Source organism: Armigeres subalbatus, unplaced genomic scaffold (assembly GCF_024139115.2).
Source record: "Armigeres subalbatus isolate Guangzhou_Male unplaced genomic scaffold, GZ_Asu_2 Contig937, whole genome shotgun sequence".
Lineage (NCBI taxonomy): Eukaryota > Metazoa > Arthropoda > Insecta > Diptera > Culicidae > Armigeres > Armigeres subalbatus.
The window spans coordinates 882,060-897,939 of record NW_026943741.1 but is presented as its reverse complement, the minus strand read 5'-3'; the positions used below and the strand labels follow the sequence as shown (position 1 = coordinate 897,939).

The following is a 15,880-nucleotide window of genomic DNA, read 5'->3' as shown; positions in this document are numbered from 1 at the left end:
AACCAACCCCAACCAATCCCAACCAAGCCCAACCAATCCCAACCAACCTAACCAATCCCAATCCAACCCAACCAATCCCAATCCAACCCAACCAACCAACCAATCACAACCAACCAACCCAACCAACCTAACCAACCCAACCAACCCAATCCAATCCCAACCAATCCCAACCAATCCCAATCCAACCCAACCAACCTAACCAATCCCAATCCAACCCAATCCAACCTAACCAATCCCAACCAACCTAACCAATCCCAATCCAATCCCGAACCAATCCCAATCCAATCCCAATACAACCCAACCAATCACAACCCAACCAACCCAACCAACCCAACCAATCCCAATCCAATCCCAACCAATCCCAACCAACCCAACCAAGCCCAATCCAACCTAACCAATCCCAACCAACCCAACCAATCCCAACCAATCCCAACCAACCCAATCCAACCCAACCAATCCCAACCAACCTAACCAACCCAATCCAACCCAACCAATCCCAACCAACCCAACCAACCTAATCCAATCCCAATCCAACCTAACCAACCAACCAACCAACCCAACCAACCTAACCAACCAACCCAACCAACCCAACCAATCCCAACCAACCCAACCAACCTAACCAACCCCAACCAATCCCAACCAACCAACCCAACCAACCCAACCAATCCCAACCAACCCAACCAACCCAACCAACCTAACCAACCCAACCAACCCAACCAACCCAATCCAACCCAACCAATCCCAACCAACCCAATCCAACCTAACCAACCCAATCCAATCCCAATCCAACCAACCCAACCAACCCAATCCAACCCAATCCAATCCAACCAATCCAATCCCAACCAATCCCAACCAATCCCAATCCAATCCCAATCCAATCCCAACCAATCCCAACCAAGCCCAATCCAACCATATCCAATCCCAATCCCAACCAATCCCAACCAACTTCAATCCAATCCCAACCAATCCCAACCAACCTAACCAACCCAACCAATCCAACCCAATCCAATATCAATCCAACCCCAATCCAATCCAATCCCAATCCAATCCAATCCCAATCCAATCCCAATCCAATCCCAATCCAATCCCAATCCAATCCCAATCCAATCCCAATCCAATCCCAATCCAATCCCAATCCAATCCCAATCCAATCCCAATCCAATCCCAATCCAATCCCAATCCAATCCCAATCCAATCCCAATCCAATCCCAATCCAATCCCAATCCAATCCCAATCCAATCCCAATCCAATCCCAATCCAATCCTAATCCAATTCCTATACAAACCCAATACAAGAACAATCTAATCCCTATCCCAATTCATTCGCAATCCAATCTAAATTCAATCGAACACCATACCTTAACCATTTCTCTTACGAATTTGTTCACGTCTAGTAAGATGTTATTTTGTATGAAGCCTAGAAAGATACCGAGCCCCCTCTCCTGCTACAAAACCTGACGTAATTGAAGCTTTGACCCTTAAACAGTGAAGTTCGTTGGTGTTTCTTTCGTCTTCGGTGAATCTTCAATAGGGATGGCACAAACTACGTCAACGACGCGATATTGACACTCGACACCGCACAAAGTTGTTCGATAGTTTTCGTTCCACAGTAAACGCGTCCGCGGCCAGGCAGACAGTGCTGGCAACCAACAGGTTTTATGTACGCAGACTTAGGAGCCCGTTGATCCGAGATAACCACACTTCCACCGCTTATCCGTGCCTACCCGCCACGGGCATCGCCAGTCACAAAGTGGACTTGCAACGGAAAGCACTCATACGTTCGTCGCTTCCGAAAAGGCAGAGATTTGGTTCGGAACGACCAATTGCAGTTTTGTTATCGTTATTGTTGTTGAAAACGGGCGGGAAAGGAATTTGCGCTGCAGGCTGGTGCAGAGGTAAACAAGCGCTTTCCAAGCCAGATAGTGTTCTGATTGTTGAGCTGAAACTGGCAGTTACGGTTGCGGGAAAGAAGCTCCAACCGAACGGTGATAACAGTGCTAGAACAGTTGAGAGGTGTGTGAGCTGCCTGTGTGTAGCAAATCGAACCTGCACCGAACTACGTGACTTTCTTGTGCTGCGAAATAGTTTTCGTGGGAAAGGTGAAAGAAAAAACGCTGGTTGGGGAATAAGTCGGTCATCAATTTGAAGGTTCCTGTTTTGTGTTTTGTTGATAGTGACAAGTATACTGTTTAAATGAAATCTTCAATTGGAACATTTTAATGATGATATGCTCGTTGGCTACCGTTTTACGCAAAGTTATTCGATATTCAGCTTTCACTTACAAAACAGAAATTTTCTCTCAGTCGTAAAATGCTCCATGTTTTAAATAAATTTCTATTAGCTAGAAAGTTGTAACAAGCCGTTTGTTTAGCTCGGTTCCAAGAATGATAATTGACCAAGCTCACTAGCAATACTGTTGGTTTTCAGAAACTGACGCATTTTCAATTTATTATTAAAACAATCCCTTTATGACATATTTGTTTAGGCTGGGACCATGTTTTCCTCAAAAACAATTCATGGCTTGTTCGTAGAAAAACAGTGAACTTGCTTTAACTAGTATGGCTAGACGAAGTAAAGTAATATCGTAGGATAATTTTGTGTAAAATGGAATACTTGTCAATGAGTTGGTTCTTAATCGATTTGTGGATGTGTTTTAGTTTCCAGGAACAACTTGTTGGATATGTGTAAAATCTTCATCTCGGGTGAATTAGTGCGGAATATTATGATTAATTTGAGTTTGTTTTCTTAGTGATACGTATACTGAAGTGATAAAAACTTTTACATAGTAATCATGCAGGTAAGCCCTTATACCAATTCAATTTTTTGAATAAATGTTGTAGCACTTCCTTAAGAAAATAAAGGTCTATTAAAGGATATGTTTAATTTAACCATTCCAACTGTCTTGGCGAATTGAGATTTACAAAGAAAATAAAATAAACTGAACTGAATGTTGTCGAAAACCCTCGGTTGATGTGGGTCGAAACATTTGATATTCAGAGGGATTTGATAAAATGACATTCATTTCGTTACAGGTTGTAATTAGAGACTTTGTAATTATTTGGCTTTTTCGTATACAAAGATGGACTTGATTTCTCATATTTAAATAATAAACATGATAATTATATTATGCAGCGCAAAACATGCATACGAAATCAATCCTTTCAGTGTCATAAACATCATCACCGTTAGAATACGCGCCCTACTGCGTATTTGCTTACGACCACGTTTGATTGTTTGTTTACATCAAACAAACATGAAAACCAGTTATGATCTTTCTCCACAGATAGGGATGTCAAATTTGAGCGTGCCAATAGTCGGCAAAAAGAGGTGTGGCACTCCAACTGTAGTTGAGTGGCTCCAAACCAAACTAAACCAACTCAAACCGAACCGAATATTGCCTAAAGGTAAAAATGGTCACACGAGCTCCGCAGGGTAGGTCTTTCTCATGATGATAATGTTGCTTTCTTCAAAATTTAGATATTGTTATCCAATACATTGCTTCCTGGTATTGATTCGATTCGACATGGTCTTTGATAAGAAGACTAAAAACAAGCAACTCAGGGTTCGTTGACTGAAATACTAGTAGAGGAACAAGCAACATGATTGTTATTCCATTTTGTTATCAAATCTGTCATATGACTGCTCTTTCTTCGTGGCTTGCTGAAGAAGATATAAAATGTATCGTGATCTAGATGGTTTGCAGTAATTTTATAAGATGTTAAAAAAAATGCTCAGCACTTTATAACGGCATGATTAATATCGCTTCGAAAATGGCAAGATTACTCAACTAGGCTACCATTCACTCTTTTGCCTTTGACCCTAAATGTGCCACTAGACTAGTTCAAGGTCACTGACCGAAATATCGAAAAATCGCTAGTTCAGATCCCGGGATACGCGAAACATCCCCCGTAATAATTTTTTGAGGGCAAACGGTATTCGGTGAAGCGGTTCATGGAAACATATTGGCAATCATTTTGATCTTCTTGTTTTTAAAACCTGACTATGAAGGGTTTCAAGAAAAAAATGCTTCATCATTCTGTCTGCCGTTTAAGCTATGCATACAAAAACAATGTGTTTTTTATACACGATGAAATTTTAAGACTTAATATCGCCAAAGGCTATCAATAAGCCATTACGCACTTTAACCCAAGAGCAGTTAGGCACGTGTACTGCGTACACGAGCCTCTCAAGCATCTGATGGGGAAGATTGGGTACACGATTGCTATTGGGTTAAGTACCTAAATCGTGTTATTTTTTTTTTCGCTTCGAATACTATGATTGATCACCACATGAACATTTTGGAAGCCCTACACCACGCTCTTACATATCTTCATTAATCATTTTGATGTAAAAACACTCGATTGTGTTCGGTTTGTGTAAGCGAATTACCGTAATCCGGGGTCAGTAGCTGAGGTTGATCATACTTGGACGCAGAGCAGATACCAGTTGAAGCTCAAATAAAGCCTGTCCACGTTGAATTTCGGACACCCGTTATCCAATGCTATTTTCTTAACAATTTTCTTTCACAAACCACTGAGAAGATTAATTTACATAACAGCTGAATCTCTCCGCTTTATGTGATTCCTTGAACATGTTTTCATCTATCCGAATTCCTTATGGCCGCATTGAACGTTTAGCCGAAAATGTAATGTAATGTGTGCCGAAAGCGACATACGACCAAAACGGTCATTCGACGAAACTGGTCATTTGGCCGAAAGTGTCATTTAGCCAAAATGGTCGTTTTGGTAGAAAGATTCATATGGCCGATTATGCCATTTTATCGAAATATGATCAGATCATGTTGCCGAAAATGTCGTTTGGCTGAAAAAGTTTTATGGCAGGAAGGCTCATTTGATCGTAAAAAAATCATCATTGACCAGCATTAGTTAGTTTTGATACAATTGGATCACCTGGACATGGTTCCGGATGTTCCGGGAACCTGGTTCCCTGGGGTAGTAGACACAAGTGGTGTAAAAACCAGTCTTGTGACATATCAATCTTCATGATTTTGGAAGACAACCTCAGTAGATGAGTTTTTAAAGGTTTTGGATACATTGGTCACGTGCGGTAGTGATCACAGCGACCTGGTTCCCTCAGGGAAGTAGACAAGTTTCGATTAGCTGCGAAACTCATCTTGCGACATGTCAAACTTCATGATTTTGAAATATAAGCACACTAGATGAGCATTTCAGACGTTTTACACACATTGACCACGGCCGGAAGTGTTCCCAGGAGCCTGATTCCTTCAAGGAAATGATTAAGTTTCAATCAGCACCGAAACCCATCTTGCGACTTATCAACCTCAATGATTTTGAAAGACAAGCTCAACAGATGAGTTTGACCACATTGGCCACGTCAGGAAGTGTTCCTGGGATCCTGGTTCTCTCAGCGAAGCGATTAAATTCCGATTAGCTCCAGAACTCGTCTAAAACTTCATGATTTTCACTATCATAAGACGAGTTTAGTACAATTCCATTTAATTCCACCACGTCGTAATGGAATTAAATGGAATTGTACTACAGTCAAGCCTCTATGACTCGATATCGATGACTAAAAAAGCTTAATAATTTTCTTGGTTCATGATTTTGAAAGACAAGCTCTATAGATTTTTTTAAAATAATATTTGGACACGTTGGCCGCGTCCGGAAGTGTTCATGGGAAAGTGCATTTTGATTAGCTCAGAAATCTATCTTGCTACAAATGAAACTTTATGATTTTGAAAGTCCAAACAAGATTAATTTTTGCGAGCTTTCAGATACATTGACCACATTCTTGCTAAGCTTGTCTTACGTAATTATGTAATTTATTATTTGGTAGAATGGGTTTTGATGCAAACATAAATTTGTCCACTAAACTGATGGATCCGGGTCTCCAGTTAGCCATGCGAGAAAAGGGGTAGGATTGCCAATTTGGAAATGGCGCGTTCGATTCTTCGTCCGGTCAAAGATGTTTACGGTGGGAAACATTATCGACATCCTGGGCATAATGTATCAATTATACTTGCCACACAACATACATAATCATGTAATGCCCTATGATCCAGTTTTACGCGAAAAGATGCATTTTCGAAAAAAATGTTGTTCTACAAAATTGTTACAAATAGTATAGCTTATTATGGTGCTATCAAAAAATAGCTTAGTTGGTTGAAGCACCAGTCTAGCGTACTGTAGGGTCATGGGTTCGAGTCCCATCGAAGGGAAAGTGGTTACCTCCAAAATATTTTACAAATCAATATCATCCACATAACGTACATATTCACATATGAGATTTCATAACATAGTTTTCATAACAGTTGTATTTTTTGAGCTCTAAAAGTCACCCGAAGACGACTTTTTCGAGCAATCTAAAACAAAAAAAGGAGATCAAAATACTGTTTTTTTAGGTACACCCTAATCCAATAAGGTAAAATTGCTCTAAAGCAGCCAACTTGCAAAATATTGATCAGAAATGTATGGTTGGAGGTCTCTTTATTGACCTCAAAAAGGCGTTTGACATGTTGAACCACAATATTCTTTTGCAGAAACTGGAGCGCTATGGTATACGTGGCCTAGCTAATTATATCATTCGTAGTTATTTAAACGACAGGAAACAGTTTGTAGTTTTGAACGATGCGCGAAGTACTCCAAGGTCTATCGATATTGGGGTCCCACAAGGAGCAACATCGGCCCTCTTCTATTTTTTATTTATATCAATGATATGGAAATCTACCATTAAAAGGAATACCGAAATTATTTGCCGACGACACAGCACTTTTCTACCCAGATACTGATGCTTTGTCCATCATACAACATATAACAAGTGATATGAATTTGCTTATGAAATATTTTGATACCAATCTCCTTTCATTGAATTTGTGTAAAACAAAATACATGTTATTTCATTCTCCGAGGAAAAAAATTAATCCACACAATGATCCATGCGTAGGAACTGAGGTGATCGAGAAGGTTTCACACTTCAAATATCTAGGTTTGATATTGGACCCTATACTCTCTTGGAACAGCCATATAGAGCAAACTCGAAAAAGAATATCGGCTTTATGTGGTCTTATGTATCGTGTTAGAAAATTTGTCCCACAACGTGCACTTTTCAGTTATTATTATGGCTGTATTCATTCTCTTTTACAATACCTCATAATCGTATGGGGTCATGCTAGCAAGTCCAATATAAGAAAACTACAAGTCCTACAGAATAGATGCCTAAAAATTATAATTCAACTGCCGCAATTATATCCCACCAGTCAACTATATACAAACGGTTATCATAGTATCCTTCCACTTCGCGGATTATGCAAGTTACATACTTGTTCATTTGTGTATGACATGCTAAAAGATCAAAATATGCACTACAATATCACGCTTACTACTATGAATCACGGGCATAATACTCGATCCGCAAATAATTTATTACGTTCGAGAGCATCAACTTGTCTGGGTCAAATGCGTATCTCTTTCTACGGTCCATCTTCATATAATTTACTGCCAGAATTTTTGAAAACATAAATAGTCGTCTCTTATTCAAAACCAAATTAAAATTATATTTCAAATCAAAATAAATGATTTCTTATTATAACTTGCCAGTCATAAATATGAAAATACACTCTTTTATTTAAATTTGTTTTACACTATATTGGCTTATTTTTATTATTTTTGCTACTCTAATAGGGATCCCTTAAAAGGAATTTAATTCCACTGGGTACACCCTGATAAACTTATTGCTGTAATTGCTCATCACACATACCTTAGCATTTTAATTGATTTGTATTATTTGTTAGTCTTTTTGTTTGTTTAAAATATTAGATGCGTCCATTTCAGGAAGCTCTCTGTGCGAGTTTTTTGGTGTGGGGAAGTGGTGGCCATAAAAAAAAAAAAAAGAAAGAAAAAAACTTAAAAGCTACAGAAAAAGGTTTTTTAGTAAAATTAATTGGAATAAGCTGCGCTACAACTGTGTACAACATAACATGTCAGTATTACGAGAAATAAAAAAAATCTTTTTTTTTAATATGATGGGCCACCCTATTTTTCGGTAGCACCATAATGATGGCCCTACTATTTCGAACAATTTTATAGAGCAACAGTTTTTTCTAAAAAAATATAGTTTTGGCGTAAAATGCATCTTTCCGCGTAAATCTGTATCCTGGACCATAGTGCGTTGGCTGTTTCTGCCCCAAAAACCGGAATGAAGTGAAGCAAGAATTTGAAGAGAACAATCGCGTATTTTACCTTTTCTCAACTTTGATAACTATCTCAAAAATGTTAACTCCTAGGGACCTGAAGTTTTGCGGTTTTCTTATCTTGAGTATCTACTTTCGAAAAAATAGTGAAAATGATTGGTGAAAGCCAATTTTTCGATTAATGTCCACCTAAATCCCAATCGCTCAGAAGGCTCCTTTGTTCCTCTTGTTTTGGCTAGTATCACGCGATAAACGGAACCTCATATTGGCGCTCTGAAACAGTCTTTCGAAGTTTAGGGTCAGCTTTCCCGTTTTGAATATGTAGTTCGATGCGTCCGTTTCTTGCTTCCGCCGAGGTGGTTGTTATTGTGGGTGTTCGGTGTGTGTATGTTCGTAAGTATTTGTAAGAATCTGTTTAAAAAAACTAACTCATCTTTTATGTATTGCATTTGGTTGCATTCGACAAAAAATCCTGTACTGTTGCAATTTGCCCAGATCGGTCATTGCATTTCAGAAAAATAAGTCCAAATTTTTTTTTCAGAAATTGCGGTAAATTAAACGTGACGTGGTGCAAATAACGGAGAATATCTCCCTTAAGTGCTATTTCAATCACTCTAATGTGCTTTTTCATCACATTTCACTTTGCACGAGAAAGGCACCATGCGTTAGGTAGATTAATATGGGGTTTGCTTGATTTAGTTTTTTTTTCTTTTTGTCTTTCTCGTCTACTAAGTATACGTAAAGACTATATGTTCGCTCCAAAACAAACTTTTTAAAGGAGGCCCGGAGACCAATAGTACGAATTGAGGTGATGTCCGTATGTATATGTGTATGCATGTATGTGCGCAAAAAAACTCACTTGTTTTTCAACACTTATCCTTAGCCGATTTGCTTGCAGCAAGTTTCATTTATTGAAAATGGGCCAAATCGGGCTATGGAATCAAAAGTGTGCTTGGGTGCGGAGAGGTAAGGAAGAAAGGAGAATATCGACGAGTTTGTTGACACATGTGGTTATAATTATTATGTTATGCATTTTTGAGTTCATTGCTTGGTTCAAGGCGGATGGCTCTCAGATTTGTTTATCATTTATGATTTAGATTTAACAGTGGTTTGCAAACGCATACTACACCTTCCCCCTTTGGAAGAATAATGAAACAAAATAAAGTGGAGTGTAACTATTCTAGTAAGTCTCCTGCAGCTGTCTCTTTTTTAAACTATACATATTATTCGTTTTATATATTTTTTGTTTTAAATTATAATTTCTAAGTCAAAGTTAATTGTTTTACCTAACTTGTTTTTTCACTTTTTTGTGTGTGTATTATTTTATTAAGCTCGGGCTTTTCTTAGGTATAACACTCTCTGTAATATCTAAATGTCACTTAATAATACGATTTTTATGTACAGTTTGGTCTTCATTTGTTGATTTTTGCTTTCTATGTTTGGGTGTTCTTTTTCAACCATATTTTGTTTCCTATTTTATTTGGATTGCTTCTTTTGATGCGAGATTCTCTTTTGTTTATTCTTCTAGAAAAAGTTTTGCTTTTTGACTTGTTATTTATAATTCGAAGTTTAGGTTTTGGTAGTATGCATCGTAATTATTGGATCGATTGGTTTCTGGTTTTTGGATGATATGCAGCGAAAAATTTCTGGTCGGTTGCTAAGTTGTTTGAATATTTTAATGTAGACTGTTCAAAATATCATATATGATATTTACTCTAGACCAGGAAAAGAAACAAAAATTTAAGAAGCTTTATTTAAATTTTCTTTAATGATTCAAAATAATGGTTAAAGATTGGATTATCACAACCTTAAACTCGCTTCACTTGGGTAATCATGAAGTTGTAAGCTTCAGTACGGGTCAGTTTTGCTGTTAGTGTGATTTTGGCAAAACGGATGAAATCATTCCAGGATGAAGAACGTGTTAGGGAATTCATATCGGCCATTGTTGTGCACTGAAGAAAAATCCTCCTTTAGTAGCATTAGTTTGTCGCAGAAGACTTGAAAGACTTGAAAAAAACGTGAAAAAACACCTGCCTCAGATTCTACTCTCTCGAAATCGGTAAAACTACTGATGTGAAACATGGTATAGGTGGCTGTTTTCAAAGGAGGAATTTATGATCATCTTCAAATTACAGAGGAATTGGTAGCTTTCATTATAAAAGCTTAAGTGGCCTCACAACGGATGTAGCTGGCACTGGCAATGGTAAAGAGAACACTGGCGTTATGAATACGGATTGCTGTATTATTGGGATGTTCGTTGACAAAGCCGTGTTACCATGCTTGATAGATTTAAATATCTTCAAAAATAAATCGCACTATTTTTGCATCTTGGCTGTGCATATTAGAGTGGGGCGCAGTTGTATGGAAAAACGCAAGCTTTGTCCGATCAAGTGAGATCAAGGTTTTTCTGAATCGTTTTGGGACCCTAATCAACTGTGCAAAATATGCGCTCGATTGGTTGCGACCTCGCATGCCGCATCGCGTTTTAAATTTACATGGAGATTAGTATGGGAAAACGTACTTTTTTACATTTTTGCTATTAGCGGCTTCAATTTATCATCAATCCCTGTCATTCGATACATTAGCATATAGCCTGGAAGATGCCGAAAGACTTTGCCGAAGAAGGAAAGCGAGGAAGCAACCAATCGGTCCCAAATTTTGCACAGTTGTTCAGGACCCAGAATGGCTTCGAAAAACCATTGATTTGAAAAAATGACCATGACGCCCCACTCTAGTGTGTATGTATGTGTGTGTGTGCGTATGTGTACCAATTTTGTAAACACACTTTTAGGAACTTAGCAATATCCGATTTACTCGCAACAAGTTGCATTCGACGGGGATTCCGGTCCCATTGTTGCCCGTATGAACAGAGCTATTCAATATGATTCATTTGTATAAGATTTGTGCAAATAATGTAATAAAATTTGTCTTAAGGTCTCCAATACATCTGGCAGATTGTGGTGAAGTTGCTCTGAATAACTTAAAATTGTATGTACCTGAAGCATGAACCTGTATAGTGATCCGACAAGTTCATATAAGTCCCTGGAGCATAGTTTCCCAAAGTGGTGGGTCGCGACCCCCCTGCCTGTGTAGATCTTTTGGCAGGGGGTCGCGACCTCCAACTTTGGGAAGCTATGCCCTAGAGCCCATGCGAATGCTTCACCATTCAAATAAGTCTAACTCAGATGTTCTAGGCTCTCCAAATTGTCCGGGAGTTATGGCCAATTGGTATACTAGGTCAACTACGCCTGATATCCAACCGACAGCAACTCAACGTGTCCATTTTAGTTCCTAAGACACCATGCAAATGCTTCACCAGTCAAATAAGTCCAACGCAGATGTCTTGAAATCATCCAGGAGTTGAGCTCAATTGGTTTACCAGGTCAACTTCGACTGGTATCAAACCGATAGCAACCCAGCGTATCCATATAAGTCCTTAGTGGTCATGCGAATGCTTCACCAGTCAAATAAATCCAGCGCAGATATTCTAGGCTCTCCAAATTATCCGGGAGTTGACTTCAATTGGTCTACCGGTTCAGCTATGCCTGATATCAAACCGACAGCAACCCAGCCTGTCTACATAAGTACTTAGAGCTCATGCGAACTTTTTAAATAACTCTAACGCAGATGTTCTAGGTTCTCCAAATTGTCCAGGAGTTCAATTGGTCTACCAGGTCAACTACGCCTGGTATCAAACAGTCCTAAGAGCCCTTGCGAATGCTTCATCATTCAAATAAGTACGAGGCAGATCAAATACATAGGGGAAATGACGGCTTTGGCAGGTTTTGTTCTATTATTGTCAGGGTTTTTTTTGTTGACAAAATTTTATGAAATTTGGCCACAATATTTTTTGATATGCAAAGAATGTTTAGGCCAAATTTGAGCACAATTAGTTATTGAAAACCCCCAACAATGGGGGCCGAAGCCGTCATTTCCCTAATACAAATATTATAGAAAAAATGATGTTGTTTTTGAAGACATTATCTCCAGAATGTGTGGATTTCCAATGACCATCCTACTACATGCCCGCTTGACTTTCAGGGGTTTGTAAAGGTCATATACCGTCGACTCATGGAAATATCAAGATGTGGAATGGAAAATCTTCAGAAAGCCGTTTGATAATTTGGCATAATTTGCTTCCATGAGTCGATATCAGCATCGGGTCATGGAGGTTTGATTGTAATACATATACGGATAAGTCCTTAAACTCTTGTGAATGCTGCACTATTCGAATAAGTCCATAATACAAGTCCTTGATTCTTCAGATTGTTCCGGAGTTGAGATCAATTGGTATGCCAGTTCGACTATGTCTGGTACAAACCAAAAGCAACAAAGCACGTCCATATGAATCCCTATAAACGTAACGACTGATTGACTGATCAAACAGGTCAATTGCAGATATTCTAGAGTCTCCAAATTATTCTGGAGCTAAGATCATCTGGTCTACCTGCTCAATCAGGACTGGTTCTAATTCGATAACAACCCAGCATGTCTACGTAAGCCCTCAGAGCCCTGGCAAATAGTTCACGCCTGATACCAAACTAAAACATGCTGGGATTCTTGAATATATATGGACTGGGTTACTATCGCTTCGATACAAGGTGCAGCTGACTTGGTAGACCAATTGAACTCAACTCCCGGACAATTTGGAGAACCTAGAACATCTGCGTTGTACTTATTTGAATGATTAGGCATTCGTTTGGGATCTTAGGACTTACATGGGTTGCTAACCGTTTAATACCAGGCGTATTTGACCTGGTAGACCAATTGAACTCAACTCTCAGATAGTTTGGAGAACCTAGAATATCTGCGTTGGACTTATTTGACTAGTGAAGCTTTCGCATTACTTCAAAGGACTTTAATGGATATATTGGATTGCTATCGGTTCGATACAAGGCGTAGGTGACCTGGTAAACCAATTGAGCTCAACTCCCGGACAATAAGGAGAACCTAGAACATCTGAGTTGGACTTATTTGAATGGTGAAGCATTCGCATGGGCTCTAGGAACTTATATGGGCTTGTTACATCACTAAAGGTTCATGCTTCAGGCAAATAAAATTTTAATTTATTCAGAGCAACTTCACCACAATCTGCCAGATGTATTAAGGGCCTTAAGAAAGTGTTTGTTGCATTATTCGCACAGATCTCATACGAATGAATCATATTAAATAGCTCTATTCATACGGGTTGTTAAACAGACTATTAAAACCCCAAATATGACCAGTTTCATATATCACCGCCTAAAATTACGCTTTTGGGCCACCTAGTTTTCTTAACCATATAAAAGGTAGGATGCTGAGGGGAGGGATTGCAACAAATCAATCTCAGATGCATTTTTGATGTTGATTGTGCATATCATTATGATCTATGCGTTGTACAGGTATTTAAAAGGACGATAACATTTTGAAATGTTTGTGTACTTTTTTCAAAATCAGATCAGAGCGAAGGAGTAAACTCTCCAAAAAAAAAAAAATAATGCGAACAGCAAGAAAAAGAAGTCGATTTCATGTATGACATTTGAACCTTACTTGTGCAGTAGACTGATTCAAATTTTGACTTTTTCGCTCCTTTGTGCTTAAACGATCACATATGCTATTTTAACAATCATCCTAAATTTTTAGCTAATTTGGTTGTAATTTGAGTGAGCACGCGCAATATGAAGTTTGTATGAAAATCGATATGAAAACAGTAACTTTTGGGCAAAACGCTCCACAACGCTTCCCAATAAGCTTCAAAAACGTATGAATACATTGGCTACATAGAAAATTTAGCAAGGAAGCAGCTCATCTTTGTTGCGAAACGATTTGATGCTTACAAGAAAAGTTATTAAGGAAACACTGAATCGTGGGGAATTCAATTTAACACGTAAAAGAATAACATCAATATCAATAATGAGCATTTTTGTTTTATACATAACTTTGCTTACAAAAATCAAATCGCTTCGCAACAACAACTGTCTTCTAGCTAAGAAAGTGTTCTATGAAGCCGACGTGTTGCTTATATTCAAATAGTTAATGAAACTTTCCCTTTGGATATTGATTTTGGTTTTATGTGATCTACCCAGGTCAAACGGAGATTGGATTTTCATTCATGTGATCTTTCTTGATTAGTCGTGCTCTCAGAGACGCACCAATTCAATCGAAAAAATATGTTCTTACGATCTACTTGGTTAAAATGGCTTTCCACAGACGAATTTCCTTTTTCATGAACGTTTTTACAACAAAATTCTTAGTTCTTCTCAGTTTACACTTTCTACCTTTCTGTTATCTCAGCTTACACTTTAACTTTCACTTTATCTCAACTGACACTTTTTATTTGTGTGGGGGAAAGCAGTACTGAAAGTTCTCCTCCCAAAACGACACCTTTCACAGTGCCCCTCTTCGATGTTTTGTTCTACGTCTGAGCCCTTTGGCTCCCTTGTTGGTGCCAGCAAGCACACAAAAGCGTTGAGCCCTTTATTTTTTCCTTGTGCCATTCAGCACCACATCTATTTTCTTTTTATTTTTAGAGCCATTTAGCTCTCAACGTACTCGCAAGCTACTCAGATAGTCCCCGGCGGCGGATCTATCCTACTCCGACGGGGAGTCCCCCGGCGGCGGAAGCTCCCCCGATACCGACGACCCGCATCCGTGGAAGGCTGTTACATTACCAACACTACACTTTCACCTGGTTAGCATGTTCATAGATCCGCTCAAGTCCTACGCACATTCTCACTTCAACGGGTGACCGGACGAGTGCCGAGGTCAGACCAAAGATTCCGGGTGGAGATAGCTTCCGGTTCAGTGGTGCCCCGATACGGACAGGCGGGAGAAGCCGCGTGTCCGAACCTGTGTAGGTACCACTTGAAGCATCCGTGGCCTGTTAAGAACTGGGTCAAGCCAAAGTTTAGCTCATATTTCTTCTCTGCGTTTCTCGTATCCAGGCTCTACCCGTATCTATTACTAATGTGCGTGATCAAAACCAAAGTCATCATTTCTGCCAAAGTCATCATTTCTGCCATAATGTTTTGTTTCATGAAAAGATCCAGATTAAAAGGCTCACCCTATTGACATTATCCCACTCTGCCATCAGCTTCTCCAGCTCGCTTCTGTCTTATCGGTATCACGCGTTAGGAGGAAACCAGTTTACTTATCTCTTCCGTGCTCGCCCGAGTAGACAATACAAATCACTCGATTTTTGGGGCGAAAAGCGTGGCTATTATTTACCTATTAGCGTTACTGCCCGCTTCTAAGGGTAGATCATGCAGTTTCCTATTCACGTGTTTGTTAGACAAAGTTGGAGGTAACTTCAGGCTTATTAGAGTGGGTCATTGTGTTCGATTTTTTGCTTACATTGTTTTATTGCTTGGTCAAATGAAAATCTATCCGGAAGAAACATGCTTGCTGTCTGCAGCATATTTGTCTGTCTGAATATTTCTTCCGTTACAAACTTCCAAATATATAATCGCCCTAAAGCTTATATTTGGCTGTAGTCTAGTTGCAGCGAAGGTGCAACGAGTAGAAAGGGTAAATGATTGCGCTAAAAAAAATGGTTGACCTTGAGTTGTGCTAAATTGCTGTGCCATGAATCATAGCGTGGCTGCATTTTTTTCGCTGCTGGTTCTATTGTGGCAATTGATAGGAGGCACAAGCCATTCCATCAAAATGTTGACGATTTGATGGTTGGATGGCCAGTTGACATCGACAATCTTGTGAGCGTGTGAGCTATCTG

General features: G+C 39.1%; 1 protein-coding gene across 3 annotated transcripts in view; it reads left to right on the top strand.

The window, feature by feature from the left end:
- Nucleotides 1–1,687: 1,687 nt before the first annotated feature.
- Nucleotides 1,688–15,880, top strand: part of LOC134204858 (sodium-coupled monocarboxylate transporter 1-like) — a 103,353-nt gene continuing 89,160 nt past the window's right edge. Inside the window, exons 1-2 of one of the 3 annotated variants that reach the window (XM_062679662.1) lie at nt 1,688–1,894; nt 2,749–2,796. In XM_062679662.1, coding sequence (XP_062535646.1) covers nt 2,791–2,796 — 6 coding nt within the window. In that variant the 5' untranslated portion in view covers nt 1,688–1,894; nt 2,749–2,790. Of the gene's footprint in view, nt 2,148–2,656; nt 2,797–15,880 lie in introns of all 3 variants that reach the window. The other 2 variants (XM_062679661.1, XM_062679660.1) reach the window with 2 other exon arrangements.